The sequence below is a fragment of the Balaenoptera borealis genome, assembly GCF_965194805.1.
Source record: "Balaenoptera borealis genome assembly, chromosome: 16".
Taxonomy (NCBI): Eukaryota; Metazoa; Chordata; class Mammalia; order Artiodactyla; family Balaenopteridae; genus Balaenoptera; species Balaenoptera borealis.
The window spans coordinates 88,500,617-88,527,111 of record NC_138872.1 but is presented as its reverse complement, the minus strand read 5'-3'; the positions used below and the strand labels follow the sequence as shown (position 1 = coordinate 88,527,111).

General features: G+C 62.7%; 1 protein-coding gene across 3 annotated transcripts in view; it reads right to left on the bottom strand.

Annotated features, from left to right (window-relative positions):
- Positions 1 to 26,495, bottom strand: part of ADAP1 (ArfGAP with dual PH domains 1) — a 66,428-nt gene that overhangs the window by 14,958 nt on the left and 24,975 nt on the right. For all 3 annotated transcript variants that reach the window (XR_014235810.1, XM_082360622.1, XM_082360621.1), the window contains exons 2-4: positions 21,344 to 21,474; positions 12,570 to 12,661; positions 7,156 to 7,238 (exon numbers count right to left, since the gene is read on the bottom strand). Coding sequence is in view for 2 of the 3 variants with exons in the window: in XM_082360622.1 (XP_082216748.1) it covers positions 7,156 to 7,238; positions 12,570 to 12,661; positions 21,344 to 21,474 (306 nt within the window). In the remaining variant the exon portion in view is untranslated. The remainder of the gene's footprint in view (positions 1 to 7,155; positions 7,239 to 12,569; positions 12,662 to 21,343; positions 21,475 to 26,495) is intronic.

Below are 26,495 nucleotides of genomic sequence, written 5' to 3'. Positions count from 1 at the left end.
TCTCTTCTTTCTCTTGCCAGGTGTGACAGGCACGCGGGGATGTAAGCGCACTGGGCGGGCACACGGTGCGCGCTCTTTGGGTGTGAGCAAGGGCCTGGGGACGGGCCAGTGTCCTCGATCATCCAGGGGGCCCAAGGGTACCACAAGGGTCCTCGAGAGAGGGGGGCAGAGGGAGAAGTGAGCCCGGCAACACTGGGGCAATGGGGCCTCGGCCAAGAATCTGGGGAGCCCCCCCAGGGCTGGGCAGTGCAGGGGGAGCCCCCCAGGAGGAGCCAGCCCTGCCCCCTCCTCAGCTTTGGCCCCGAGCCTCATCGTGGAGCCCCGACCTCCAGGGACCGCAGGGTCCGTTTACGTCGCTTGAAGGCACGAAGCCCGCGGTCAGTGTCCCAGGAGCAGTGGTGAGAAGGCAGCCCCTCAGGCGCCGCGTCCGCCCTGAGCCCTCTCTCGCCCTTTCCCCTTTGCCTGTTCTGGGGCTTTGTGTCTGAGGTCTGCCCCACACGTGCCCCGGGGGCTGGGCCGGCTCCCTCTCAAGACCACGCTCCTCGACGTGCTGCTGCCAGGTCAGGGATTCGCCGCTCGTCGTCGCCAGCGGGGCCCTGTGGATGCCGGGCTGTCCACCCTCGCCTGGTGGACAGACGCCTGGTGGTTCCCGGCCTTCCTGAGCAGCTCTGCTGTGCCCAGCGCGCCGTGTCTTCCAGGGGCGCCCACTGCCCTTGGGCATAGCCCGGGGGCACGTGGCTAGGGGCGGGGGCCCTCAGTCACTGCCCTACAGCTTTCCCTCTGCTCCTGCCCTGGGGAGAGGGTCCCGCTGCCCACGTGCGCTGAGTGAGATCCCTGCCAGGCGCCGTCGGAGGCTGGTCCGTGCCAGGGGTGCCGTCAGTAGGGGTGGTGCCCAGAGCCCAGAGCCTGACGGCGTGGCTTTAGTATTTTGGACGCCACCGCTGGGTCCTGGCCCCCAGCCCCCAGCCCCCAGCTCCAGCCTGCTGCCGCCCGTCGGCTGTCCTGGCAGCCCCACACCCAGCACCATGGAGACTAGGAGCTGTTTCTCTGCTCTCGAGATGTGTGGTCCTAAAGAGGCGGCAGCCTGGCGTCGGGGACGGGGCAGCTGGCGCCTGTCTGTCTGTGGTGGGACAGTGCCAGATGAGGCCTGCTCCCTCCCCCCGCGACTCAGAGGTCCCCGGCTTCCTCAAAGCCTGTGAAAGACACGTCCCCCGGGGCCCCTGCACACAGCCCAGCAGGCACATCCCCTCTATGTGCACCGGGGAACAGGGCCACCACCGTGTCCCCAAGCCCAAGCAGGGCCCTCCCTGGAATGTTTGTTGACTGACTCAGTGAGCATTTGGCTGGAAGTCCACTTGCCTTCGGCTCAAGGCCGGCCCCCCTGGACCCTGCATTAGCCACACGGAGAAGTGCCCAAGGCGCAGCTTTTCTGCAAGGACGTTGCCCGCCAGCAGCCCTGACCACGCCTGAGACATGGCAGGCCGAGCACTTGCACAGCCGTCTCACGTCCCCCAGACGGGCCTCTAGGAACATCCCGTGGTCATCCCCACTGCAGAGGACGAAACTGAGGCTGGCGTGGAGTCCCGTCCAAGGCCAGTGGCCAGCAAGGCTGGAGCCGCCAGCCCGGTCAGCGGTTCCCAGCCCCCAGGGGCCCGCGCCTGCCTGCGGGGCCCAGCAGGGGGCAGCAGCGCCTCAGGATGCCGGGCCCGGAACGGGGGCGTCTCTGCCGCAGCCGGAATGGCGCTCCCACTGGTCACCCCTGAGGCGGCTCTGCTAACATGTCCCGGGCCAGCCCAGCGGAACACACGGAAACGCTGGCCCGAGTCTGCCTGGCTCCCAGGCCCGACGGCGAGCCGCCAGGATGCCTACTTTTGGGTCTGCGATGTGGCAGCAGCAGCGTTTTCGGGTGGGTGCTGGCCAGGTCCCTGCCTTTGCCCCAGCAGATGGGCGGCTATTTGGCCGCAGCCTGAAGGTGGCGGCCCCCAACCTGCCCACGTCCAAACTCGCCCGAGCCGTCCTCTCTCAGCGGCCCCCCAACCCCGTGACGTGGGACGTGGGCAGCCCAGGCTCTGCCGTGCGGACGCCTGCCCACCATGTCCCGGGCTCCAAGCCGTGGGCCCCTCGCCACCCACCCTGAGGCAGGCCCAGGCCCTGGGAGGTTCCCGAACCCGTTCCCGGCTGTCGCGGTGCAGCGCCCGGCACACAGCCGCGGGCTGGGGGGGTCTGCTGCTCGGCCTTCCCCGTGACCCCTGCCAGTGGCAGCCCCCTGCCCCGCCCACACCCGGGGCCCGGCTGGCTAGAAGTGACCATTTTCTCCCAAAGGACTGGCCAGTGCTGGGGCAGAAGCCAGAGCGTTCACTCAGCACTTATTGGGCGCCTACTGTGTGCTGGGCCCAGTACTCGCTGCGGGGAGCTGGAGGAGCCGGGCCACTCCCAGCCCCGCTCAGCCGCCTCTTCTCTGAAACCCCTGCGTGGGACGGCCTGGGACGAGCCCGGGAGAGGCCGTGGACACCAGAGCCGGCGACGAGATGCCCACTGCGATGGACCAGTGACCAAACCACAGACTGACCATCCGTCCCCCAGCGGACAAGCAGTAGGGCGGCGGGGCGGCTGCAGGACGGGGCAGCGGGCAGCTTCTCAAGCTGATCATGCACTTCCCACGTGACCCAGAGAAACGTGAAAACCCAAACGTGGTGGACACACCCTCACGTGTTCACAGCAGCTTCACTCGTCAGCGTCACCGACGGGACACGACCCACGTCCCTCAGCTGGGGACCAACTGGTCCCGCGCACAGTGGACGCTGCGCTGAGACGGCCGCGCGCCAGGCTCGCGGGGCAGCCGGGCGAGGCTCAGACGTGCGGCGCCGAGAGGAGCCATCCGTGACCTTCCAGCGAAGGCGCACACGCGGGCACAGAGCAGACCCGGGTGGGTGGGGCGGGGGGCCCGGGCAGCTCGTGGAGCTGTTCATCAGGTGTGCAGATCACACGTTAACGTCGTAAAAAACTGGAGCAGGGACCACATGGCCGTGCTCCAGGGAGGCCCAGGGCTTGCCGGGGGCCGGGCCAGGCGTCCTGTGCCCAGGCCCCGGGGTGGCCCTCCCTGGCTAGGAGATGGGCCCCCACACCGGGTGGCTTCTCCTGGGGGTGCCCCGTGGAGGGTGTCCCCTGGGCACGGGTGGCACTAGGGACACCCCCTCCAGCCGCCTCCCCAGAAGGGCCAGGACCTGGTTTCCGGGTTCTGCTCCCCCAGAGGCCGGCACGGGAGCCCTGGGGGCCCCGGTCCTCCACCACTCAGGTTCCCAGCTGCTCCGGCTGAAACGGCCAAAGGGGCCGGTGGGGAAAGGTTGAAGGCGGAGGGTCAGTGGGCGCAGGCTGGGCCGAGCGCGGTGCTGCTAGGACTCAAAGCCCGTCGTCCGGTGTTCCAGGAACATCACAGGCTCTGGGAACAGCACACGCGGCGGGTGCTTCTGGGTGTGAACACGGGTGTGAACACAGGTGTGAACCTGAGATCCGCGTGTGACTGAGTGCATCTAAGAGCACACGCGTGTGATTTGCGGCTACAAGCACCATGGAAGTGTGTGTGAGCCCGTGTTAACACACAGGGGTTGTCAGGGCGGCACCAGGAGGGGGACAGAAGCGCCTGCTTCATGTGTGGTTCCAGCCCCGCCAGGGATGCCTCGGGCCCCGTGTGCCCCGCGCCTGAGGTCACTCCACGCTCCCACCGCGACCCTGCGTCCCCACCACACAGACTGGGACGGGTGCGGGGGCCCCGCCACTCCCCCCGGGAGCCCCCGGCCCACCGCCCCCAGGGCTCCACGCTCTCCGAAGGGGGCCGAACCCGCGAGGCAGGGCCGGCCGAGCCGCGCAGCAAGCGCTGAGTGTGTCGGTGACGGGGGCGGCCGGCCCTCCGGACAACAGGGGCCCTTGTCGCCCGTGAAAGGCGGCCATTGAGGCTCTGGCTGCAGGCGGGGACGGTCCGGGGACAGAGCCAGGAGCAGCTGTTACCCGGGGTCACCCCGGCGAGGGGCCTGCGGTCCTGCTATCCCGGGGCGAGCACCCCCCACGCCCGTGACCTTGGCCGAGGTCAGCCGGGAGCGCCAGCCGCACCTGTGACCTCGGCCAGGCTGGCACCTGCCGCCACACCCACCTCCACAGCAGGACCGGCAAAGCCAGGCTGGCGCCCCAGCAGCACCGAGGCCGCCGCCGTCCTACCCGGAGGCCGCGCCCCCACGTCCCCACCCGGGTCACGTCTGTCCACAGCGGTTTCGCTGTGGTGACGTTTCCCCCACGGACACTTAGCGGGAACTTGTGTCCCCTCCCTTCCCTCACAGTTGGGTTCCTCGTTATCACAGGGACCCGTCAAGACGTCCTCTGCTCCGACTCAGATCCTGTGACGCCGCTCCCGTGTTGCTCAAACCGTCCAGCTCGGCCCCGGCAGTGACACTTCCTCCGCGGATGCCCTAAGTGCACCGGGTGGGGACCGGGCTCGCCCGAGGCCCTGGCAGGCGCCGTGTCGGGAGGGTCCCCAGCAGCCCCCGAGCCCACCCCAGGCAGGTGGGCGCCCCGGCCCGGCCTCCCTTGGCCACGTCACACCTCGGAGCGGCCCTGCCCCGGCCCCGCGGTCCCCCTCCCTGGCACGTCCCCATTCTCAGGGGCCGTGGGCGTGTCGGCCCCTGTGCCGTGGGAAGGGCGCTCCTGGGGGGGCTGGGCCTCGCCAGGGACGCGGCCGGGGCGGGTGGGCGAGAGGAGGCCTGGGGGTGGGGGGGGCCGGGGGCCTGGTCGTCCGCCATCCCGACAGAGTGCCGGGCGGGGCTCTGGTCCAGGGGCCCCAGCCAGCCAGGCAGCAGCGGCTGTGAGGAGCGGCGCCCCGGGTCTCCTGAACGCCGCCCTCTCCCAGGAGGAGGCCCGGGGGGTGGGGGGTGGTGGCGGGCTCTGGGGAGACAGGTGGGCGAGGGGGGGCCTCCGTCGGGAATGAGATTCAGAGGCTGTTCAGGACCCGCGCACAGAGCCAGGGCTCAGGCACCTCTGGGAACCCAGGGGGACCCCAGCAGCTGGTGCCCCGGGTGCCCCGGGCACTCCCCACGTCTCCTTGAGGGGCCCTGCCCCGCGGGTGGCTTGGTGAGCACTTCCGTGGAGTCAGGGGACCAAGCTGACGGTCCCCAGGGCCCCGCACACACAGGACTCTGTGCCTGTAAATCTCAGGGCTCTGCTGGGCGGGGGGCGGGCGGGGAGCCACAGGCGTGAATTTTCAGGGCTCGAGGGAGGGGGGGCGTTAGCGTCCTGGGCAGGGTGGGTGGGCTTAGAGAAATGGGAATCAGAGCCCCATTAAGGGTCTCTGCACCCAGGCCGTGAGCAGCTGCCGCCTCGTGTGGGGAGCAGAGACGAGGCCCGAGGCCGGGGCCCCCCACGCCGGAGGTGACGTGTGAGTCGGGGGGAGGCTGCAGAGCTGCAGGGGCCGGGCGATCAGAGATGGGGGCACGCGTGCACAGGGCCCTTCCAGCGGATCAGCTGCTGCCCAGTGGGAAGCCAGGGCCCCCGCGGTGGGGACCGGCACCGCCTGCTCCTGCCAAGTTCTCACCGTCACCCCGCCCGGTGCCCCCTCAGCAGCACCCCCGCAGCGTCCCTGGGCCCAGCTGAGCTCGCCCCGCTCGCGCCCGTGCGGGCTGGTCCTCTGCGGCCCCCAGCACAACCTGTCCAGGTGAGACAAGGGCCCGCCCCCACAGGTGGGCCCCAGCCTTTGCTCTTCGCTGCCCCGAGGGTCTGCCGGAGAAGCCGCCGGCTCCATCCCGCCACGTGTGCACGCCCCACGGGCTCTCCCCATCCCACCCACTTGCCCGGCACCCCAAGCACTCCCGCGGTGTCGGAGACGTCTCACGAGAGGAATGGCAGCAGCCCGCGACGGGAAGGTCTGTCGTCGTGCCACCCTATGCACAGCCCCGCTTTCTCGGGGGGGCTCCAGAGGCGGGCCGGCGCGCACACATCTCCCGGCCTTCGTGACTAGGTCACACGCCCACCCCTGACCAGTCGGGACCAAAGCTAAGACTTCTCCTGACGCTTGGGTGAAAGTCACACTTGCCCTTTTCTCATGGAACCCAAAGGCGTTTCCAACCCAGGTGAAAAGTCTGGACCTGCCGCAGTAAAGCCACCACCGGCAGGGGCGGTGCCACCCCGAGAAGCAGAACCAGAGGGGGAAACAGGAGCCAAGTCCTGACAGCGCTGACTGAGCCCCTGGTTCAAACTGTGCCTGAAGCCAGAGCAACTGTGTGAGCCACTCCTCTCCCTGTCTTCCTTACGCCCAACTGGGTTGGACTACTGCCGCTCACACCCACAGGCCCTGATGCAGGGACAGGCACAAACTCCTGCACCTGCCTCTGAGTCGAGGCCGCACGCCACGCGTTATAAATCGCTGAGACGTCTATGCCCGGGAGACAAAGGCTGTGGGGTGAGCCTTCCTGGGGTCCCAGAGCAGGGAGGCCAGGTTTCAGGCAGGATGGGGCACAAGCGCCCCAGGGCGGAACAGGCACGGGCGCCCACGTCCTCTCCCTCCCATGTCGGGGGCATCAGGAGAGGAGGAAGTGGCTCTCTGGGGTGGGCCGTAATTGAATCGAGGCCACGTCCCAGCCCTGGGCCACATCAGGGGCTCGGGAGGAGAGGGGACCCGGAGCCGCCTGCTGTGCAGGAGCAGGGGCTGCGCGCAGAGCCCCTCCCGGCCAACGGGGGATAAAGGGGCCGATCCCGCGACGGACACCTGAGCCGCCGCATGTGATCACCCCCAACCCGTGTGCTGACAGAGCCCCCGGGGCCTGGCCCACCCTCCCTGGGCCCACCTGGCCCGGGCCCATCCACACCCCTCCTGCCAGGACCCACCCATCCTGCGGGCCCTCCCAGGGCAGAGGTGCTGCCCGCACCAGCCTGGAGGGCCCCGGGCAGCCCCCCACCCCTCGGTCGGGGTTCAGGGCTGGGCTGTGAGCAGCTGTGGGGACCCCTGGTGCCAGGTCAGTCGGCTGGTGTCAGGGGCCAACGGAGGGACACAGATTCAGACCACTTAAGCAGTCGCCCAGGTTCCTAAGGATCCTGCTCCAGCTCCGGGGGGCGGGGGCGGGGGGACAGAGAGACAGAGCGGAAGGACAGACGGACAGGTGCCGGCTTCCTCACCTGCAGAGTAGGGCTCCTGACGCTCCGGGTGGGTGAACTCCTGCCGTTCGTACTTGGCCCGGATCCACTGTTCCCGCAGGAGTCTGGGGAGAGAGGGGACGGGCTGGGGGACAGTCCGGCCTGAGCGCAGGCCCACAGGAGCCGCCGTGCGGAGGGGTGGGCCCTGGACTCAGTCCCACCGCCTCGCAGGTGGCGGGGCTGAAGGGCCACCAGCTTTGAGTTTTAACATTGTTCGCTAATCAGATAGTTTCACCACTTCATGGTCCCCTTTTTAAAAACTGAGATGTAATTCACGTACCATGAAATCCACCCGCTTAAGGGTTCGATTCAGCAATTCCTGGTATACTCACAGGCTCTGCAGCCACCGCCAGGATCTAGTTCCAGAACCGTCCATCGCGCCAAATGGAAACCCCATCCCAGTTAGCAGTGCCCCCGCCTCCCGGCCCCAACCGTGAGTCCGCTTCCTGTCGGGACGTCTCCTGTGCCCCCGGGAGGGGGACGTGTGATGTGCTCTGAGTGTCTGGGGCTCATCCACGTGGCAGCTCAGTCACCCCACCCTCCTCCCCCTCCGTCTGGGAGGCTGGGCCCACGCTCGGGTCCAGAGAAGGAAAAGGCCAGGCCAGCACCTGCCCCCCGGGGGCCCGCCCCGTGCTCCCCCGAGAGCGGCTCCCAGGGCAGCAGTGGTCGCAGGTTGCGGGAGGACAGCAGGCAGGGGAGACAAGGCAGTGAGGAGGGGGCTTGCCCACGGGGGCGGCCTGACGCCCCGCAGCCCCCGGCCGCTCCCGTCTCCCAGGCCGCCCCCTCCCGTGGGGTCCCCCACGAGCAGCCAGGTGGGCACTCGGCAGCCCTGCCCTCGGCCCAACGTCTTCGGCGCCAGCTCCCCTGTCCCTCCGGTGCCGACATGGCCTCGTGACCCCGGTGGCCTGACCTCACCTTGGCCCCCCTCAGCCCGCTGTGCCCACCTGTGGCCCTGGCGGCCCCTGGCCTCCTCATCTCCCAGATCTCACGGCTAATGTGCAAAGGCCCCCGTCCCCAGACGCCGCCACAGCCCGAACTTCTGTTTCAGATACAGGTAGATTTAAACTGATGTCACTGCAGAGGTGGCTGCAGCTGGGGGGCAGGGGGCAGCTGGGGCACAGCTGACCACTTCCTCCCCGCGTGGACTCACGGGGCCCGTCTCCCACCGGGCCCCTGGGCACCAGGCGGGGGCGGCCACACCGCCGCACGGGCTGGCGGATGGCCGAGGCCAGCAGGAGGGGCTGCTTCCCACTCACCTGCCTGCCCTCACAGGACACTTTCCCCCGGGCGGTCAGCCCCACGTCACTAACCTGCTCGAAGGCCAGGGGCTGGGCTGTGCCCCTGGGGAGGCGACCCCCTCAGCCACGGCCTCCCCTTCTGCACAGACGGCCTCGGGAAGACGGTGACAAAGATCCACGCTCGTGCTGGGGCAGCTCTCACCTCCAGCCGCCCCTGCGAACCCAGACCCCCCCATCTCATCTGCGTGATTTCCGAGGCTGTCACGGGTCAAACGGTGTCCCCATTCCGCCAAGTATGTATGCTGGAGTCCCAACCTGCACGACCTCAGGCATACCCTTGTCTGGAGACAAGACGGCTGCAGACCAGTGAGCCGGGACGAGGTCATCCTTGTGCAGGAACCCTAACCCCGTCTCACCGGGGCCCTCATGAAAAGGGACGTCTGGACACAGGCCGCAGAGGGACGACCACGTGAGGACACGGGACGCCGGCCCCGGGAGGACCACCCCACGCAGCCCCAGGACGGGGAGACACAATTTCTCCTGCTCACGCCGCCGGCCTGTGGCCCCTCTTCGGGGGCCTCGCCTGGGACCTGCCAAGGGAGGGGCACCCACAGGCCCACGGCTGCCTTGAGCGGGGCTGGCTCCCAGCTGCCCCAGCCACACAGCAGGCAGGAGGCCTGGCTTCCAGCAGAGGCCAAACTGAGGGGGCCGGCCTGACCGCCCCCCACAATGCTGGGGTTGAAACTCAGGGCACCGGTGGCACCGGAAGGGAATCTGGGCCCCGGCCGCTCTCTGAGTCACGCGGCCAGGCCCTCTGCTTCTCACGTTACCCCAGCTGGGGGGGTGGGCTCCGAGCTCCAGACAGCAGGGGCTGGGGGACCACTGTGTCCGGAACCCACCCTGGGCCAGACCCCGGCCACCTGACTCACCACCTCATCGCACCCTCGTGATGCCCCGGGGGGGCAGGCGGCATCCTTCCAGCTTCACGGCCGAGGAAACTGAGGCCACTGGGTCTTAGCCTGCCGGGAGGCTGTTGCAGCCCCTGTGCTAAGTGTGCATAGCTGAGGAGGTGTACATTCCAGTGCACGCGGGCATTCACACCCCCTCCACCGCTGCACAGCTCTCCACAGTGTACACGGGCATTCACACCCCACTGCAGGGCTCTCTACAGTGTACAAAGGCATTCACACCCCCTCCACCGCTGCACAGCTCTCTACAGTGTACACGGGCATTCACACCCCACTGCAGGGCTCTCTACAGTGTACACGGGCATTCACACCCCACTGCAGGGCTCTCTACAGTGTACACGGGCATTCACACCCCACTGCAGAGCTCTCCACAGTGTACACGGGCATTCACACCCCCTCCACCGCTGCACAGCTCTCCACAGTGTACACGGGCATTCACACCCCACTGCAGGGCTCTCTACAGTGTACACGGGCATTCACGCCCCCTCCACCGCTGCACAGCTCTCTACAGTGTACACGGGCATTCACACCCCGCTGCAGTGCTCTCTACAGTGTACACGGGCATTCACACCCCCTCCACCGCTGCACAGCTCTCCACAGTGTACACGGGCATTCACACCCCACTGCAGGGCTCTCTACAGTGTACACGGGCATTCACACCCCCTCCACCGCTGCACAGCTCTCCACAGTGTACACGGGCATTCACACCCCACTGCAGGGCTCTCTACAGTGTACACGGGCATTCACGCCCCCTCCACCGCTGCACAGCTCTCCACAGTGTACACGGGCATTCACACCCCACTGCAGGGCTCTCTACAGTGTACACGGGCATTCATGCCCCCTCCACCGCTGCACAGCTCTCCACAGTGTACACGGGCATTCACACCCCACTGCAGGGCTCTCTACAGTGTACACAGGCATTCACACCCCACTGCACGGCTCTCCACAGTGTACGCGGGCATTCACACCCCGCTGCACGGCTCTCCACAGTGTATGCGGGCATTCACACCCCACTGCAGGGCTCTCTACAGTGTACACGGGCATTCACACCCCCTCCACCGCTGCACGGCTCTCCACAGTGTACGCGGGCATTCACACCCTGCTGCACGGCTCTCCACAGTGTATGCGGGCATTCACACCCCACTGCAGGGCTCTCTACAGTGTACACGGGCATTCACGCCCCCTCCACCGCTGCACGGCTCTCCACAGTGTATGCGGGCATTCACGCCCCCTCCACCGCTGCACGGCTCTCCACAGTGAGCTCGGCTGTCAGCCCCCCCACCCTCCTGGTCTCATGGCTCCCCGGTTAGGTTTCCCTGTTGACAGCAGCCCGGCGAGGGGCCTCTCCCCAGACCCCAGCCCCCAGCCCTACCGGCATCTGCACCCTCCAAGGCTGGTCTCGGGCAGACCTGAGCACCTGAGTCTGGGGAATGGGGCGGGCTCGGGTCCCGTGAACCTTCACTCAGTGGAGGTTTCTGGAAGGTGGGGCCCACTGGGGTTCTGAGCACCCTCCCAGTGGGGACGCCTGGTCACCCGAGAGGCCCTGACCACCCAGCCCTGCAAGGGGGCTTCGCAGGGACCAGGCTGCAGAGGGGCTGGCCGAGCCCTGGGCGGGAGGCAGGCTGTGGCCAGTCTGTGCCCTCGCCACGCGCTCAGGGCGGTGGGGATGCAGGGTGTGCAGGCAAATGGCCCAGACCACAGAGGAGCCTGGGGCCGGGTGACGAAAACCGGGTCTCAGAACCAGCTGCCACCTTGCTGATTCATACCGAGATGGAGCCGGGTGCGGCGGGGCGCGAGTTCCCCGGGAGCCCAGAGCCCAGCATGCGCCGGGGCCTGGGGGGCCGGCCTGCCCGTGAAGGGGTGAAGGGGTGAAGGGGTGAAGGGGTGGGCGCGGCGTGCCGAGGTGAGGCCAGCCGCGGTCTCCCTGCCTGTGAAGTGTCCGAACCGGACGCGCCTCCCAGCCTCCCCACTGCGGCCCGGTCTCCCACCCCTCGTTCACACAGAACTAGAAACACACAGCCCTGCGTGCAGCCCGGGTCCAGGTGCCGCCGGGCGGGGTCCCCAGGGTGTGGGGTTCACCAAGTGAGTCAGGAGGCGACGGTGTTGAGCAAACAGGAGGGAGGTGCCGCCCGGGGGGCCGGGGCCGGATGCAGGGCGCCCAGGGACCGCGCAGCCGTGGGCGCGTCCCCGGCCTGGGAGGAGGCTGGGCTGCGTCCCTACCCTCCTTTCCCAGAAAAGGAAGCTCCGGGAGGGGCCCTCATCACAAGAGGGGCCCTTCACCTCCGAGCCGCAGCTGAGCAGCTGTGACACCGGCCAGCTGAGGAGGGGGCCGTCGGGGGCCTGGGTGACCCTTGAGGGCACTGGGAGGGTTGCCAGGGATGGATGGGTGGGTCTGATATGGGTGGAGAAGGTATGAGGGGTGCTTGGGGGGGCCAGCTCGTGAGACGGGGGAGGGTCCCCAGGATCCCCCCAGGAAGGATCCGGAGACCCCTGGTGGGCAGGTTCCCTGCTGGTGCTGAGCCTGACACGGGCAGCCAACCCCACGGGGCTGGGGTCCCAGCTCCACCCCAAGCACCTCCCCTGACTTCCAGAACCTTCTGGAACCCCACAGTGTGCCGCCCTGTGCTGGGCACCAGGAAAAGAGATTTGAGGAGCCCACCCTCCCTTGAGCCCATGGGACCCAAGGAGGAAAGGCCTCTGCAACCCCCCGGCTCTGAGTGGCCAGAGGAGGGGGAGGGGTCCTCAGGAATGAGCGGCGGCCAAACGGAGCCAGCCTGGGGGCTGGGGTCCTGGGGGGTCAAGCAAGGGCCTCGGGTGGAAGGAACAGCCGGGGGATGTTGGGGCGGGAGGGGCATGGGGAACGGCCATCCAGCCCGGAGGGGGAGCCACTCAGGGACCACGGGGGCGGGAACCCAGGTGGGGTGCAGATGGGGACACTGAGGCACAGGGAGGTCCGTGCGGGGGCCGGGGTCACACGGGGGCGGGCCCCCCACCTCCCCAGGTCCACGCCCGGTGCACCAAGAACCAAAACCAAGCGGAGGACAGCCTGGACGGGGCCCCCGGGACGCAAGGCCGGCGCCCACCTTCCCCCACGCCGGCCCCTCCCGCCCACCAGCGGGTCGTCCCGAGCCATCTCCAGAGCGTGCGGGCTGTTTACCAGCGACCCTGACAAAAGCCCTTTGTTACTCACTGGCAGTCGGAGGCCGAGGGCCGGTAGTAGAAGGGGGGCACTTTGGACTCGAATGTGGCTCTGGCGACATGGTTTCCGCGGGAGGTCATGAACTGCAAGAGAGAGGAGGGGTCAGGGCCCCAGAGGCCAAGGCCGGCTGACCCCCGGGCCCTGGAGGCTCGCTGCCTGGAAGGGAGCGAGCGGGGGCAGGGGACTGCCCTTCCCCGCAGCTGGCTGGGGCCAGGTGCCTCCAGAAAGGGGCCCTCCTTGGGCCTCACGCGAGGCCTGGCCTGTCCGCTCTGCCTGAGCGGCGCAGAAGCGGCCCACGTTCCCGCAGGGCAGCGAGGCTGCAGAGACCAGGCGTGCGACTGTGAACAGGCTGGGGGGGCGGGGGGGGCGGGGGGGGGGCGGGGAACCTCTGGAGCAGCCGCCAGGTGGGGCGTCCCGGGCACAGAAACAGCACGTGCAAAGGCCCTGAGGTGGAGCGAGCCGGGCGTGCTGGAGGAGATGCCCTGGCCTGGCCGGTGCGGGGAGGGGCCCTGACCACAGGGGCCTCAAGGGCAGGGAGGGAACCCTTCCCTCTAAGTCATCGCATTTGAGGACCATCAGGCCGTGGATGTGGAGGGTCAATGGGGAAAATATCACAAACAATAAGATGCTTCAGCAAAAGGCTGGTACCAACTTGAATCCTAAAAGCGATGGCTTTTCTATACAAAACACCAATCTCCTCAGAGGTCCAATAGGAGGAAAGGCCCGCCGATGAGAGCAGGTGGACGAAGCACCTAAGAACTAGCTCTAATGAGGAGCATTCAGTCTCGACGAAGAAACTGTCATGTGCTCCTGGGGAGCAAAAGAAACTCCAAAGACATACCAAGTTCTTGGTTAGGGAGACAGAAAGCATGCTGTCTCCTTATGTTCATCTATTTTTAGCAATTCTCAAAAAAAGAAAACCAGGAATAGAATTTTCAAGAGCTAGCAAAGATTCTAAAGTTCATTTTAAAATTAACAAGCAAAAGCATCCTAGAAAATTCTGAAAATGAAGATGCTTCCTACGAGATATTCAAACCTGTTATAATGCTACTATGAGTCAAACAGTACTGACCAGAAAGCCTAAAAGGTCCAGAAACAGATCCAATAGGATCTAATATCCAACATTAAACAGGTTTAGTAGGACAAGTTGGTGTACAATAGTGGTAACATCTCAGATCGATGGGGGAAGTGCCCATTAGTTGATGACCAATAAGAAACTGGAAACTACTGGAGCAAAGGGGGTATGCTTTTCAGCAGAGTAAACTCCAACTGGATTAAAGACTGAGTTTCCAAAGTTAAACAATAGAAATAGTAGATGAAGGGTATTTCCTGGTGGTCCAGTGGTTAAGCCTCCACGCTTCCACTGCAGGGGGCACGAGTTCGACCCCTGGTCAGGGAACTAAGATCCCACATGCCGCGCAGCGTGGCCAAAAGTAGATGAAAATCACGGGATGATTTAAAAAATAATTTTAGGAAAATATGGAAGGAAATCTTCATGACTTTGGGTTAGGAGTGGTTTCTTAGAGGTGACACCAAAAGCACAAGTAACAAAAGAAAAAAAAAATCAATGGAACTTCATCAAAATTAAAAACTGTTGTGTTTCCAAGGACACCATCAGGAAAGTGAAAAGATTTATGAACCTTAAAAACACGAGGCTCATGAGAAATGGACACAAAATGCCACACAGCATAGGACTGCTTTTGTATGAAACATCCAGAACAGGCAAATCCAGAGACAGAAAGCCTACTGGGGGTCTTAGGGGAGGGGAGTGGCCACTAAGGGGGACGGGTCTCCCCTGAGGTGAGGGAAATGTTCTGGAACTAGACGGAGGTGATGGTTGAACAAGATTGTGAATGTGCTTGATTTATTTTTTTACTGCAGTGTAGTTGACATACAGTATTGGTTTCAGATGTACGGCATAGTGGTTCGACATTTATACATATTACGAGATGACAAAGTTGTTACAACATTGTTGACTGTATCCCCTGTGCTGCACGTTACATCCCGTGACTTATTTTTCATACGACTGATGTTCACGCCTCTGAATATCCTGCACCTACTTCTTTTGTCCCCCGCCCCGCTTCCCTCTGGCAACAGCTGTTTGTTCTCTGTACCTATGAGTCTGTTTCTGTTTTTTAATATTTGTTCATTTTGTTTTCCAGATGCCACATATAAGGGAGATCATACAGTAGTTGTCTTTCTGTGTCTGACAGATTTCGCTTAGCATAATACTACCCTCTAGGTCCATCCATGTTGTCGCAGATTGTAAAATGTCACTCTTTTTTATGGTTGAGTAATATTCCACTGTATATATACACCACATCTTCCTTATCCATTCATCTGTAGGTTGCTTCCATATCTCGGTTATTGTAAATCACGCTGCAGTGAACATGGAGGTGTGTATATCTTTTTGATTAAAAATATTCTAGTAAACACCCAGGAGTGGGATTGCAGGATCATATGGTAGTTCTATTTTTAATTTTTGGAGGAACCTCCATACTGTTCTCTGTAGTGGCTGCACCAACTTACATTCCCACCACCAGTGTAGGAGGGTTCCCTTTTCTTTACATACTCTCCACCATTTATTACTATTATTATTTTTTAATGAATTTACTTTCCTTATTTACTTATTTATCGATCCGTCTTTGGCTGTGTTGGGTCTTCGCTGCTGCGCGTGGGCTTCCTCCAGTCGCGGCGAGGGGGGCTACCCTTAGTTGCGGTGCGTGGGCTTCTCACTGCGGTGGCCTCTCCTGCCGCGGAGCACAGGCTCTAGAGCACAAGCTCAGCAGTTGTGGCTCGCGGGCTCTAGAGCGCAGGCTCAGCAGTTGCGGCACACGGGCTTAGCTGCTCTGCGTCATGTGGGATCTTTCCGGACCAGGGCTTGAACCCGTGTCCCCTGCATTGGCAGGCGGATTCTTAACCACTGCGCCACCAGGGAAGTCCAGCATTTATCCAGCATTTATTACTTGTAGACTTTTTAATGATGGCCATTCTGACTGGCGTGAGGTGGTACCTCATTGTGGTTTTCATTTGCATTTCTCTAATAATTAGCGACAGTGAGCACCTTTTCACGTGCCTATTGGCCATATGTATGTCTTCTTTGGAAAAATGTCTGTTCAGGTCCTCTGCCCATTTTTAATTGGACAGTTTCTTTTTTTGATACTGAGTTGTATGAGTTCTTTGTATATTTTGTGTAATAACCCTTATTGCATAAATCGTTTGCAAATATCTTCTCCCATTCGGTAGGTGGCCTTTTCATTTTGTTGACAGTTTCCTTTGCTGTGCAAAAGCTTTTTAGCTTGCTGTAGTCCCATTTGTTTATTTTTGCTCTTGCTTCCCTTGCCTGAGGAGATGGATCCAAGACGATACTGCTAAGACGGCTGTCGAAGAGCATACTGCCTGTGTTCTCTTCTAGAAGTTTGATGGTTTCAGGCCTTATATTTAGGTCTCTAATCGACGGTTTCAGGTCTTACACTTAGGTCTTTATCCATTTTGAGTTTATTTTTCGTATATAGTGTAACAAAGTGGTCCAGTTTCATTCTTTTGCATGTGGCTGTCCAGTTTTCCCAACACCATTTATAGAAGAGACTCTCCCCCATTGTATGTTCCTGCCTCTGGATTATTCACTTCATTTTTTAAACATTTATTTTATTGAGGACTTCCCTCGTGGCGCGGTGGTTATGAATCCGCCTGCCAACACAGGAGACACGGGTTCGAGCCCTGGTCTGGGAAGATCCCACATGCCACGGAGCAACTAAGCCCATGCACCACAACTACTGAGCCCGCGAGCAACAACTACTAAAGCCCATGCGCCTGGAGCCCATGCTCTGCAACAAGAGGAGCCACCGCAATGAGAAGCCCACACACCACAAGGAAGAGTAGCCCCTGCTCGCCACAACTAGAGAAAGCCTGCGTGCATCAACGAAGACCCAATGCAGCCAAAAATAAAATTTATTAAAAATTATTTTATTGAAGTATAGTTGATTTACAACGTTGTGTTAATTTCTGCTGTAGAGCAAAGTGATTCAGTTACACATATTATATATTCTTTTCATATTCTTTTCCATTAGGTTTATCACAGGATATTGAATATAGTTCTGTGTGCTATACAGTGGAACTTTGTTGTTTATCCATTTATACATAATAGTTTGCATCTGCTAATCCCAAACTCCCAGTACTTCCCTCCCCCAGCTCCCCTTCCCTCCAGCAACCACGAGTCTGTCCTCTATGTCTGTGAGTCTGTTTCTGTCTCATAGATAAGTTCATTTGTGTCATATTTTAGATTCCACATATAAGTGGTATCATAAGGTATTTGTCTTTCTCCTTATGACTTACTTCGTTTGGTAGGATAATCTCTAGGTTCATCCATGTAGCTGTAAATGGCATTATTTCATTCTTTTTTATGGCCGAGTAGTATTCCATTATATACATGTACCACTTTGATTGTTCACTTTAAAATGAATTTTATATTACATGAATTTCACCTCAGTAATTGAAAAAATTACATAGCTCCTTAAGATATAAACTGCACTTTTTGCATTTTAAAAATATTATTTTAAAAGTAAAGTTAAAATATAACCAACAGGATGAGAAGAACTACTTGCAAATACTAAATCTGATAAGGGATTTGTGTCCAGAATACATAAAGAACTCAACAATAAAATCACCTAACTCAATAATAAACAGACAATCCATTTTTAAAACGGGCAGAGGATTTGAATGGACATTTCTCCAAAGAAGATACACAAAAAGGGACTTCCCTGGTGGCACAGTGGTTAAGAGTCCGCCTGCCAATGCAGGGGACACGGGTTCAAGCCCTGGTCTGGGAAGATCCCACATGCCGCGGAGCAACTAGGCCCGTGAGCCACAACTACAGAGCCCGCGTGCCACAACTACTGAAGCCCACGCGCCACAACTACTGAAGCACGTGCACCTAGAGCCCATGCTCCACAACAAGAGAAGCCACCACGACGAGAAGCCCGCGCACCACAGTGAAGAGTAGCCCCCGCTTGCCGCAGCTAGAGAAAGCCCGCGTGCAGCAACGAAGACCGAACGCAGCCAAAAATAAATAAATAAATAAATTTATTAAAAAAAAAAAAAAAAAGAAGACACACAAATGGCCAAGAAGCACATGACAGGATGCTCAACGTTACTCATCGTCAGGGAAATGGGGGCCAAAAGCACAAGACCCCACCGTGCACCCAGCAGGACGGCTGAAGTCAGACAGACGGCAGTGAGCGCTGGAGAAGACGCGGAGAAACTGGAATCCGCGTGGATCGCTGGTGGGAATGGGCAGCTGTGCTGGGAAAAGCCTGGCAGATCCTCAAACGTTAGACACAGAGCCACCCTAAGGCCCGGCAGTGCCACCTCTTCTCAGAGAACTGAAAGCACAGAAATATTCTGAGCCGCATTGTTCACAAGAGCCGGAGAAACGGGACAACCCAGGTGTCCATCAGCTGGGGAATGGATAAACAAGACGTGGTCCATCCATGCGCTGGAAATGACCTCGGCCATAAAAAGAAATGAAATGCTGACACCTCGATGACACAGATGAATCTTGCAAACACGGTGCTCAGTGAAAGCGGACACAGGAGCCACACGTGGTGTGATTGCACGGACACGAAGCGTCCGGATCAGGCAGATCCATCAAGACAGAAAGCAGGGGTCCTCCTCTCAGCAGGAGCTGGCGTGGGGAGTGCTGGGGAGTGGCGGCTAGTGGGTACAGGCCTATCTGGGGGTGTGAAAATACTCTGAAATTAGATCGTGGCAATGGTGGCACAGCCCTGAGAATTCATGAAAACTACTGAACTGTACACTTTAAAAGGGTGAGGTGTATGGTGTGTGAATGACAGAAATCAAGCTGTTCTGAGTAAAAATAATCTGAGGGTAGGGCAGGCCTATCTAAGTGTGCTGTAAACCCTAAAACCACAAAAGGCAAGGTTGAGAAATGGGATTACTTCAAAGTAAAAACGTTTCCACTGCAGAAACCACCATGAGCAGAGTCAAAAGACGCCCTTGAGAAGAACGTCTTCACCTGCCGTCTCTGAGGGCTGCAGGCCTCCTAGGTAAACCACGAGAAAACGGAAGCAGCCCGCGGTGGCCCAGGGCCCGGAAGCTCACAGATGGCTCTGAAACGTCTCACAAGACGCTGCACCTCACTCAAGACGAGAAAAGACCCTCCTGGGAGCAAGGGTTCACCTCTCTGTCGGCACAGACGGGCCCTGGGAGACAGGGGTCGGCAGGAACGCGGCAAGCGCTCTCACACGCGTGGGCGCAGGCGTGGCCAAGAGGGGAGGCTGGCAAAATCCCTCAAACTACAGTCACGGAGCCTCTGAACTTCCCCTTCGAGGAACGTGAGCCCCATCGCTGCCCCTGCAGGAGGCGATGCTTCTGTGAGGCCGTCGCTGGCCCGGTGGTCACGGTGGGAAGACCCCTGCACCCTTGTGTGCACGCAGAAGCCTGATGGGTAAACTGGGGCCCTCCAGGCGGGGACGAGGGGGCACCCGTGCCCCCCGGAGCCTGTGCACGTGGACACGGGGAGACACCCCAGCGTCCGCCACCCGGGACCGTGGTCCGTCCACACGGTGGGCGTCACTGGGCCTTTATACAGGGGGGAAGCGCTCGCGTGGTGGCTTAGGCGGGGGGAGGTGGGGGAGCCGAGGGCTCGGGGCTCTTTCTAAAGTGATGAAAACGTTCTAAAATTGACTGTGGTGACGATTGCTCAAGTCAGTGACGGGGCGGTAAACCGCTGAGCTGTGCTTGAGAGAGTGAGTTGTGTGCCTTGTGAATTACATTGCAATAAGCTTCTTTGAAGAAGATGCTATAGAAAAATACGAAGTTCAGGGAGAAAAAACACAAAAAGAAACAAAAGGAAGAGGCACGGACAAGGGTCCTGCGTGCCTGGCCCACAGCCAGGGCCGAGCTCCCCGCATCACGGCCGCCCTCCCGGGAGCAGGCCTGGCTCACGCAGGCTCAGGACCCCCGGCCGACCACCAGCCCAGGGACTCAAGGGCAGAGTGAGGGGAGGAGCGGAGCCCGGAGGCCCGGCAGGCCCCCTTCCACACCGACCCGGGGGCCCAGCGCCCTGCAGGCCAAGTCCTTCCAGCCCCTCGAGGTCACCTCTGTTTTAATGACGGAGTAGAGGGGCAGACGACAGAAAGGGGATGAAGTCCCCTCTCAGCTCCCAGCGCCCCTGCCCCACACCTGCACCACTGGCGCCAGCCCGGCCTCCCTTCGGACCTGCTCACGAGCGCTCGCAGGTGGAAACCAGAGCTTTGCTGGTGGCGCCCGTGTCCGGGACGCTCTCCCTCCCTCCTCACGAGGCATCACACCCCGCGGGGCGTCGAGGAGCCTCCGCCCCCACTGTCCGACCGCTGGGGTGAGGGCGCCTCCGGCCACACGTGTGAACGTTCCACGCGCACAGGACAGCTCTGTCACCTGCAGGCTGACTTGGCAGGAGGGCCTGGGTAGGCCCAGGACTCTGCATTTCTAGCAAGCTCCGGGGAGGCTGCGTGGACAGCAGCGAACTGGTCCTCGCGGAAGCGGGGGGGGGGGGGGTGCACGGGGGGCGCCCGGCCTTGGGTCCCCCAGCCCAGAGGCAGCCATCAGCCAGGGAACTCCTCCCCTCACTGGTGGGCGTGGTCACCACGCCCCCTGAGCCCTTGACCCTGGAGCCAAATCTGAGCAGCGAGGGGGGCTGCCCTCGGCTCCCACCCATCTCCCCGCAGCCTCCGTCAGGGCTCAGGCCCCACCTGGGCAGCCTCCACAGCCACGGCCCTCTGTCTGGAACTCGCTACCCCAGGCTGTGCCCTGTTCTCACCTTCACTCAGGCTGTGGGGCCCTGCCTGCCACCCCGGCCCAAGTCACCACCCCCTGCCCACCGGCAACCTGCATGTCCCCCTCTCTAGGGCCTTCTCCAGGGGCCAGCCACTCGCCAGGCCGCCCATAGCAATTGTGCAATAAACACGGGTCAGGTGGATGGATGGATGGATGGATGGATGGATGGATGGATGGATGGGTGGGTGGGTGGATGGGTGGGTAGGTAGATGGATGGATGGATGCGTGGATGAATGGACGGGCAGGTGGATAGATGGATGGATGAGTGGGTGGATGGATGGGTGGGTGGGTGGGTCGATGGGTGGATGGGTGGGTGGGTGGGTGGGTGGATGGATGGATGGATGGATGGATGGATGAGTGAGTGGGTGGGTGGGTGGATGAGTGAGTGGGTGGGTGGGTGGATGGATGGATGGATGGTTCAGTGAAGGGCTTGACTTTTGTTACCTTCTGCGACTCTCCATAAGGTTAGCAATAAAACCCTAACAACAAGAGGGCCCGTCCCATTGCACAGCTGCTCCATGCTGTGTTCCCTGAGCACCAGAATGTCCCCGGTGTGGGGAAATGGGACCAAAGCCGCAGGAACTGCCCATGGAGGGGAATCAATAGTCTCCTGCAGTCGCTTGCTCATTCATTCACTCTGCAGCTGCCGCAAGAGGGAGGCAGGGAGAGTCAGTACTGGGACTGGACGCACAGGGCGGGGGCAGTGGCACAGGAGGGCCGAGGTCCAGCTGCTGGCCCCTGGGCCTCCCGACACTTGTGGACGGTCTCCCCGCAGCCTGGGATCCCTGACAGCCCAGGCCCCCTTGGGGCACCGGGATGGAGCAACCTCCGAGGTGTCATGTCCCAGAGGGTGGGGCCGAGGTCACCCAGGGGCAACGGGACAGGCTTGTGTCCTCCCATCCCCACCTGGCACCCCTGCCTGGCCTTACCTCCACTTGGGCATCCTCCCAGGCGTCCAGGCGGACGGACTTCACCTTGCTGACCTGAGGGATGTTCCGGTGAATTCCAGAGCAGCTCAGACAGATGAACACCCCTAGGGTGTATGAGGCCCAGTCAGGATCTGGAAGACAAGGCCAGACGTTCAGGGGGCACTGACCCCGAGGGTCCCCCAGAGGGGACAGAACACTGGACCAGGGCCCACAGGGCTGGAAGGCTCCCTCCCTTTCTGGCCTTGGTCTCGTCTGTGCAACGGGAGGCCGGCCAGACCACCAGGTTCACAGGCTCTGGGGGTCCAGAGTGGGGGTCCCTGCCCCCCGCACAGAGGAGCAGCCCCACCCCATCATCCCAGCTGCTCCCGGGGACCGAGGGGACCCGGAGTGGACATAGTAGCGCGGGAGACACTGGGGCGACGTGCTGATGAGAACCCGTGATCAGCGCCCGTCCGGCAGGCGTGACCAGGACACGCCAACACGTGTCACGTCCTGAAGCTGAGGCAACGGAAGAAGCAGCATGTGGCTAGGGCGGGGCCGTGGAGGCCCACCTGTGTCCACACTGCGAGAGGTCTGACATTTTTCACACAGAACGGCGGCACCGCGGACACTGAGGAACGTGATGCTCGTTAAGTTGGGCGGAGGGTAAGTGGGCGCTGGCGCCCGAGTCCCCAGTTCATCGGCCATCGGTGTGTCCACGTGGTAACTGCGTGAGGGGCTGGGCCGCGGAAAGGAGTCCTACAGAGGCTTTCTCTGGAGAGGACGGGTCGTCCAGTAAAGGCTTCCCGTCTCTCAGGGAAGCTTCTGGATCGGACTGGTCTAAATCAAGATGCCCAGTGGCTCCCAGCCGAGGGCCACCAGCTTGAGCAGGCTTCCCTGGGAGCCCCGGGGGGGCTGGTCTGCACCCAGCCCCTAAACTAGCCAACACCCCCCACGCCCGTGTGAGAGCACAGCACTGAGCCCACCCTGCGGTCACCACCACCCGAGGGGCCCGGAGCCCACAGACCCGGGGGTCGCTGGGAGCAGCACGTGGATGGCCCCCCACCCCCAGGTCAGGAGGACACTTTCCTCTGTGATAAGACAAGGCTGGGGGACGTCCCTGTGGTCCAGCGGTAAAGAATCTGCCTTACAACGCAGGGGACGCGGGTTCGATCCCTGGTCAGGAAACTAAGATCGCACGTGCCGCAGGGCAACTAAGCCCGCGTGCCGCAGCTACAGAGCCCACGCGCCCTGGAGCCTGTGCGCCGCAACTAGAGAAGAGAAAACCTGTGTGCCGCAACTAGAGAAGCCGGCGCACCACAACGAAGAGCCCGTGTGCTGCAACTAAGACGGGACTCAGCCAAAAATAAATTAAAAGAAAAAAAAAGACAAGGCTGGGAGGTGGCTGTATCCACGGCGGGGCTGGCCCAGGCCCCCCACCCTACTGAGGACACAGCCCTGCACCTCCCTTCAGGGACCCCCAAGAACCCACCCTGGTGCCAGAGGGTCAGAGCCCTGCTCGGAGACCAAACACCCGCCACGGGCCCATGCAGCGTGCGTGTGTGTACGTGTGTGTGGGGTGTGTGTGGGGGGGGGCGGTCCATAGGGGTGGCAGGCACCTCTGGTTCCTGGGTCAAGACCGCTCCAGCCCGGGACCCTGGGCCCCAGACACACCTCCCTGCCTGTCTGGGGAGTGAAGGGTCAGCTCGCAGACACAGGGGCACAGGCGGCTGGCGGGATGGGCAGCCGAGCTCGGGGGAAGGGAAAGCCCGGTTCTGGCGCTCACGGCCCGGCTCACAGCCATCCAGTCCGGAGGCCGCGCAGGGTGTGACCGCTCTGGGGTCTCGCGGAGGAAACTGGAAGCCAGGGAGGTAGGTCTCCGGCCCGCGACACACAGTCTAGGTGGCACGTGGAACAGAGAAGCTTCGGGAGCAGAAAGGCCGTGTCATCCCGAGGGCCCCTGCCCCGGCCTCCCGGCAGACTCGCCATGGGGGCTGCGGGCACGGGCGAGCCGGCCTCCTAATGAGGGATGCTGGCCGCTCACGGGGTCGGGGGCTCGGCCGCGGCTGGGCGGTGGGGGAGGGCTGCCCCGCCCAGGGACGCAGAGGCAGCGCTCCGAGGCCTCCGGGGGCCCCTGCCCTGCCTCCCCCCTGCGTGGGGCTGGCTGACATTGGTGGCCCCCAACCGGGGCCAGCACGGGTGGGGGCAGCCCAGAGACCCGGGGGCCTCGGGCCTCACCCCAGCTCAGAAGGGCTGTGAGCGGGGGGGGCCCCTCCGTCCTCCTGACTCCCAGCCTCGCGCCCTGCTGCCCTGCGTCCCCCCGGCCAAGCCTCTGCCCGCTGGGCACACAGACGCTCATCACGTCAACTCTCTGGGTGGAGCCTTGGGGACCTCTCCTCCGCCCCGGCGCCCCCGCCCCAGCTCACACGTCCCCCCCGGGCCTCCCCGACCACGGCCGGGCCCCACGCACCCCTTGCGACGCCCCCTCGCTCCCCGGCGTCGGCCCGTCCTGGCACTTAGGTCCCTGTTCACCACGGGCTGTCTCGGCCCCCGGAACGTGCAGGGGTGGGGGGCCCGCGAGCTCCCTCCCACTGCCCCAGGGTGACCGCTGGGGGGACGCCAGGGACAGGCCACCACCCCGCTGCCCTGAACGTGACCCGGGGAGGTACTCTGGTGGCAAGGGCTTGGCAGCGGCCACAAGCCGGGCCCCCGATGTACTGGGGTGCACGGGTGTGTGGGGACCTGGGGGGTGGGCACAGGGGGCTTGGGTAGGGAGGAGGCCGCATGCCCCAGCTCTGAGCCTCTGGGGAGGGGGCGGAAGAAAACACTGGGGGCCAGGGAGCCCCAGAAGACCTCCAGCCCAAGGGCTCTTGGACAGAAGACCCCCACTCGTGACCAGTTTTCACCAGCTCGTGGGGCGGTGGAAAACATGCATCTGCAGGAACCGACGTGCTACATCAGCCCTTTATCCTCAGGACAGGCTTCCCCACGTGCGTCACTTTCAAGAAACCGCTTGGCTGCTGCAAAGAGGACCCAGGAGAGCACCCACCCGGGGTCCCCCTGCCAGGCCCCAGCCCAGCCCGCCCCGCGGCCCACCAAGTGCAGCCATGTTCCCCCACCCCGCGCCAGGTCCAGCAGCAGTGCCCTCTCTGCGGACGTGAGGCGATCCGGACGGAAAGCCAGCAGGTCCGAGAGCAAATGAACGGAGAAGACAGGCACCCGGGGCCCGAGCGGGGTGGCCGCTGCATGTCCCGCGGTGCGGGAACCCACTTGCGATGGGGACAGGGACAGGACAGCTAGAAAATTGCACCGGGGCAGGGGGAGGGGCTGTGGCACCCCTGCCCGAGCTCCTGGCACCCGGCCGCTCACTGGGACCCCGGAGGACTCCCGGCTGAGCCCCGTGGCCCTGTCACACCCGCCTGCTAAACACCGGGTCCCCCCCTCCGCCATTGCGGGCTGTGCGTCCCGAGGCCACTGACAGCACGGTTCTGGGCACAGAGGTTCCCTGCCCGGCGGCCACCACAGCCCGGCTGGTCCAGCCGCACCGCTCGTCCTGGGGTTCCAGAGGCTGCTCCAGCTCGGCCCACCCTGGCCCGGCCCCCAGCACCTGCCGGCTCACCAGCGCCTGCCCCTCCACGGGGTCACGGCGCCCACACTTCCCAGCCTCGCCTGCAGCTCGGCGTGGCCGCGGGACCCGAGTCCGGCCAGTGAAGCGTGAGCAGGGGGACCCACGTGCCCCCAGGCCCAGGCGACAGCCCCCCCCAACCCCCGCCCGCTGTGCTCCGGGCCCATCCTGGGCTGGTGGGGGACTCGAGGGCCGGGGCGGGGGAAAGAGCTGGGCCCCTGAGTCACTGCCCGGAGGACAGAGGCCCAGAGAGGGGGGGACGGACACCGCCGAGGGGACTGCTGCGAGGACAAGTCAGGTCCCTGAGACGTGGGGCTGTCCGTTCAGCAGGGAGTCTGTCTGCCCGTCCCCTGTGGCGTCCTGAGGCCCGAAGTCTCAGCACCCGGGATCCGCACCAACAGGCGTGTGCGGTGGGGTGAGGGCGCTGGGCACCGCGGCCTCCGGGGAAGAACGCGCTGCAGGGAGCGGCGGCGTCCCAGGGGTCGTGGAGAAAGGCTGAAGTGAGGTCCCGGGGGGCAGTTCCGGCCTCCCCCACCGCGCTCCGTCCTCCCCAGGGACGGCAGTCCCGGGGCCCGGGGCAGGCGGCACCGCTCCGGGCTTCGCCTTCCTCCTCTGTGTGGTGGGACGATGGCAGCCACTTGCTAGGGTGATGGGTGAAACGAGCCCCCGGGAGGGCCCCGGTGCAGGGGAGACCCCCTGTGCACCGCTCGGTGACGCTGGTGGGTTCCGCTCTGAGCGTGGACCTTGGCTCTGGCCCCCCCCTCACAGCCTTTGTCCACTGAAGTGGAAATTCTGAGATTGGCTGAACAAGGGCCACGAGAAGCTCCTGCCCCGCCGCGGGGCCAGGACCGGTGCCCACGCGCCCCATCCTCGCACACAGGCTCCAGCAGGAGGCTGTCTGTCCCCTGTCCTGGAAGCCCTGTTTACAGGACACTTTAGCAGGGATTGGCAAACGGCGGCCCTCGGGCCTGGTCTCGTAAAGTTTTACAAACCGTGGGCGCTCGGCCATGCCCATCATTTACATCCTGCTCGTGGCTGCTTCTGTGGCGCAGGGACAGCGCTGAGTGGTTGTCACCCAGAGAACGTGTGGCCCACAAAGCCTAAAACAGTCACTATCTGGCCCTTTAAGAAAACGTCTGCCAAGCTCTGCTCTAGAGGGAAAAATAGGGGTGACACAGAGAGCAGCCTAAGGAAGCAGGTGATTAGAACTGATGCCTCAAGGCCACTGCCCACACTGCCCATCTCTGATCACAGATACCGAAGTTCAAGGAGAGGCTACAGACTTGCCCAGTGTCATGCGACTGGCACACGGACCCACTGTGTAAATTTAAGGCTGTCTGACCCCCGCCCGCCCACCCACTGTGTGTGTGAGGGTGTGCACACGTGCGTGCCCACAGACACAACCTGGGTGGCCTCCTTCCAAAGAGGGCTCACAGAAGTTTAAAATTAAGGAATGGAGACCCTAAGCCTTTCATATAACAGTAAGAAGACAAGACCTGGCGAAATCAAGTGTTGGGGGCAGGGGCAACAGAAAGTTGTCACTTGAAG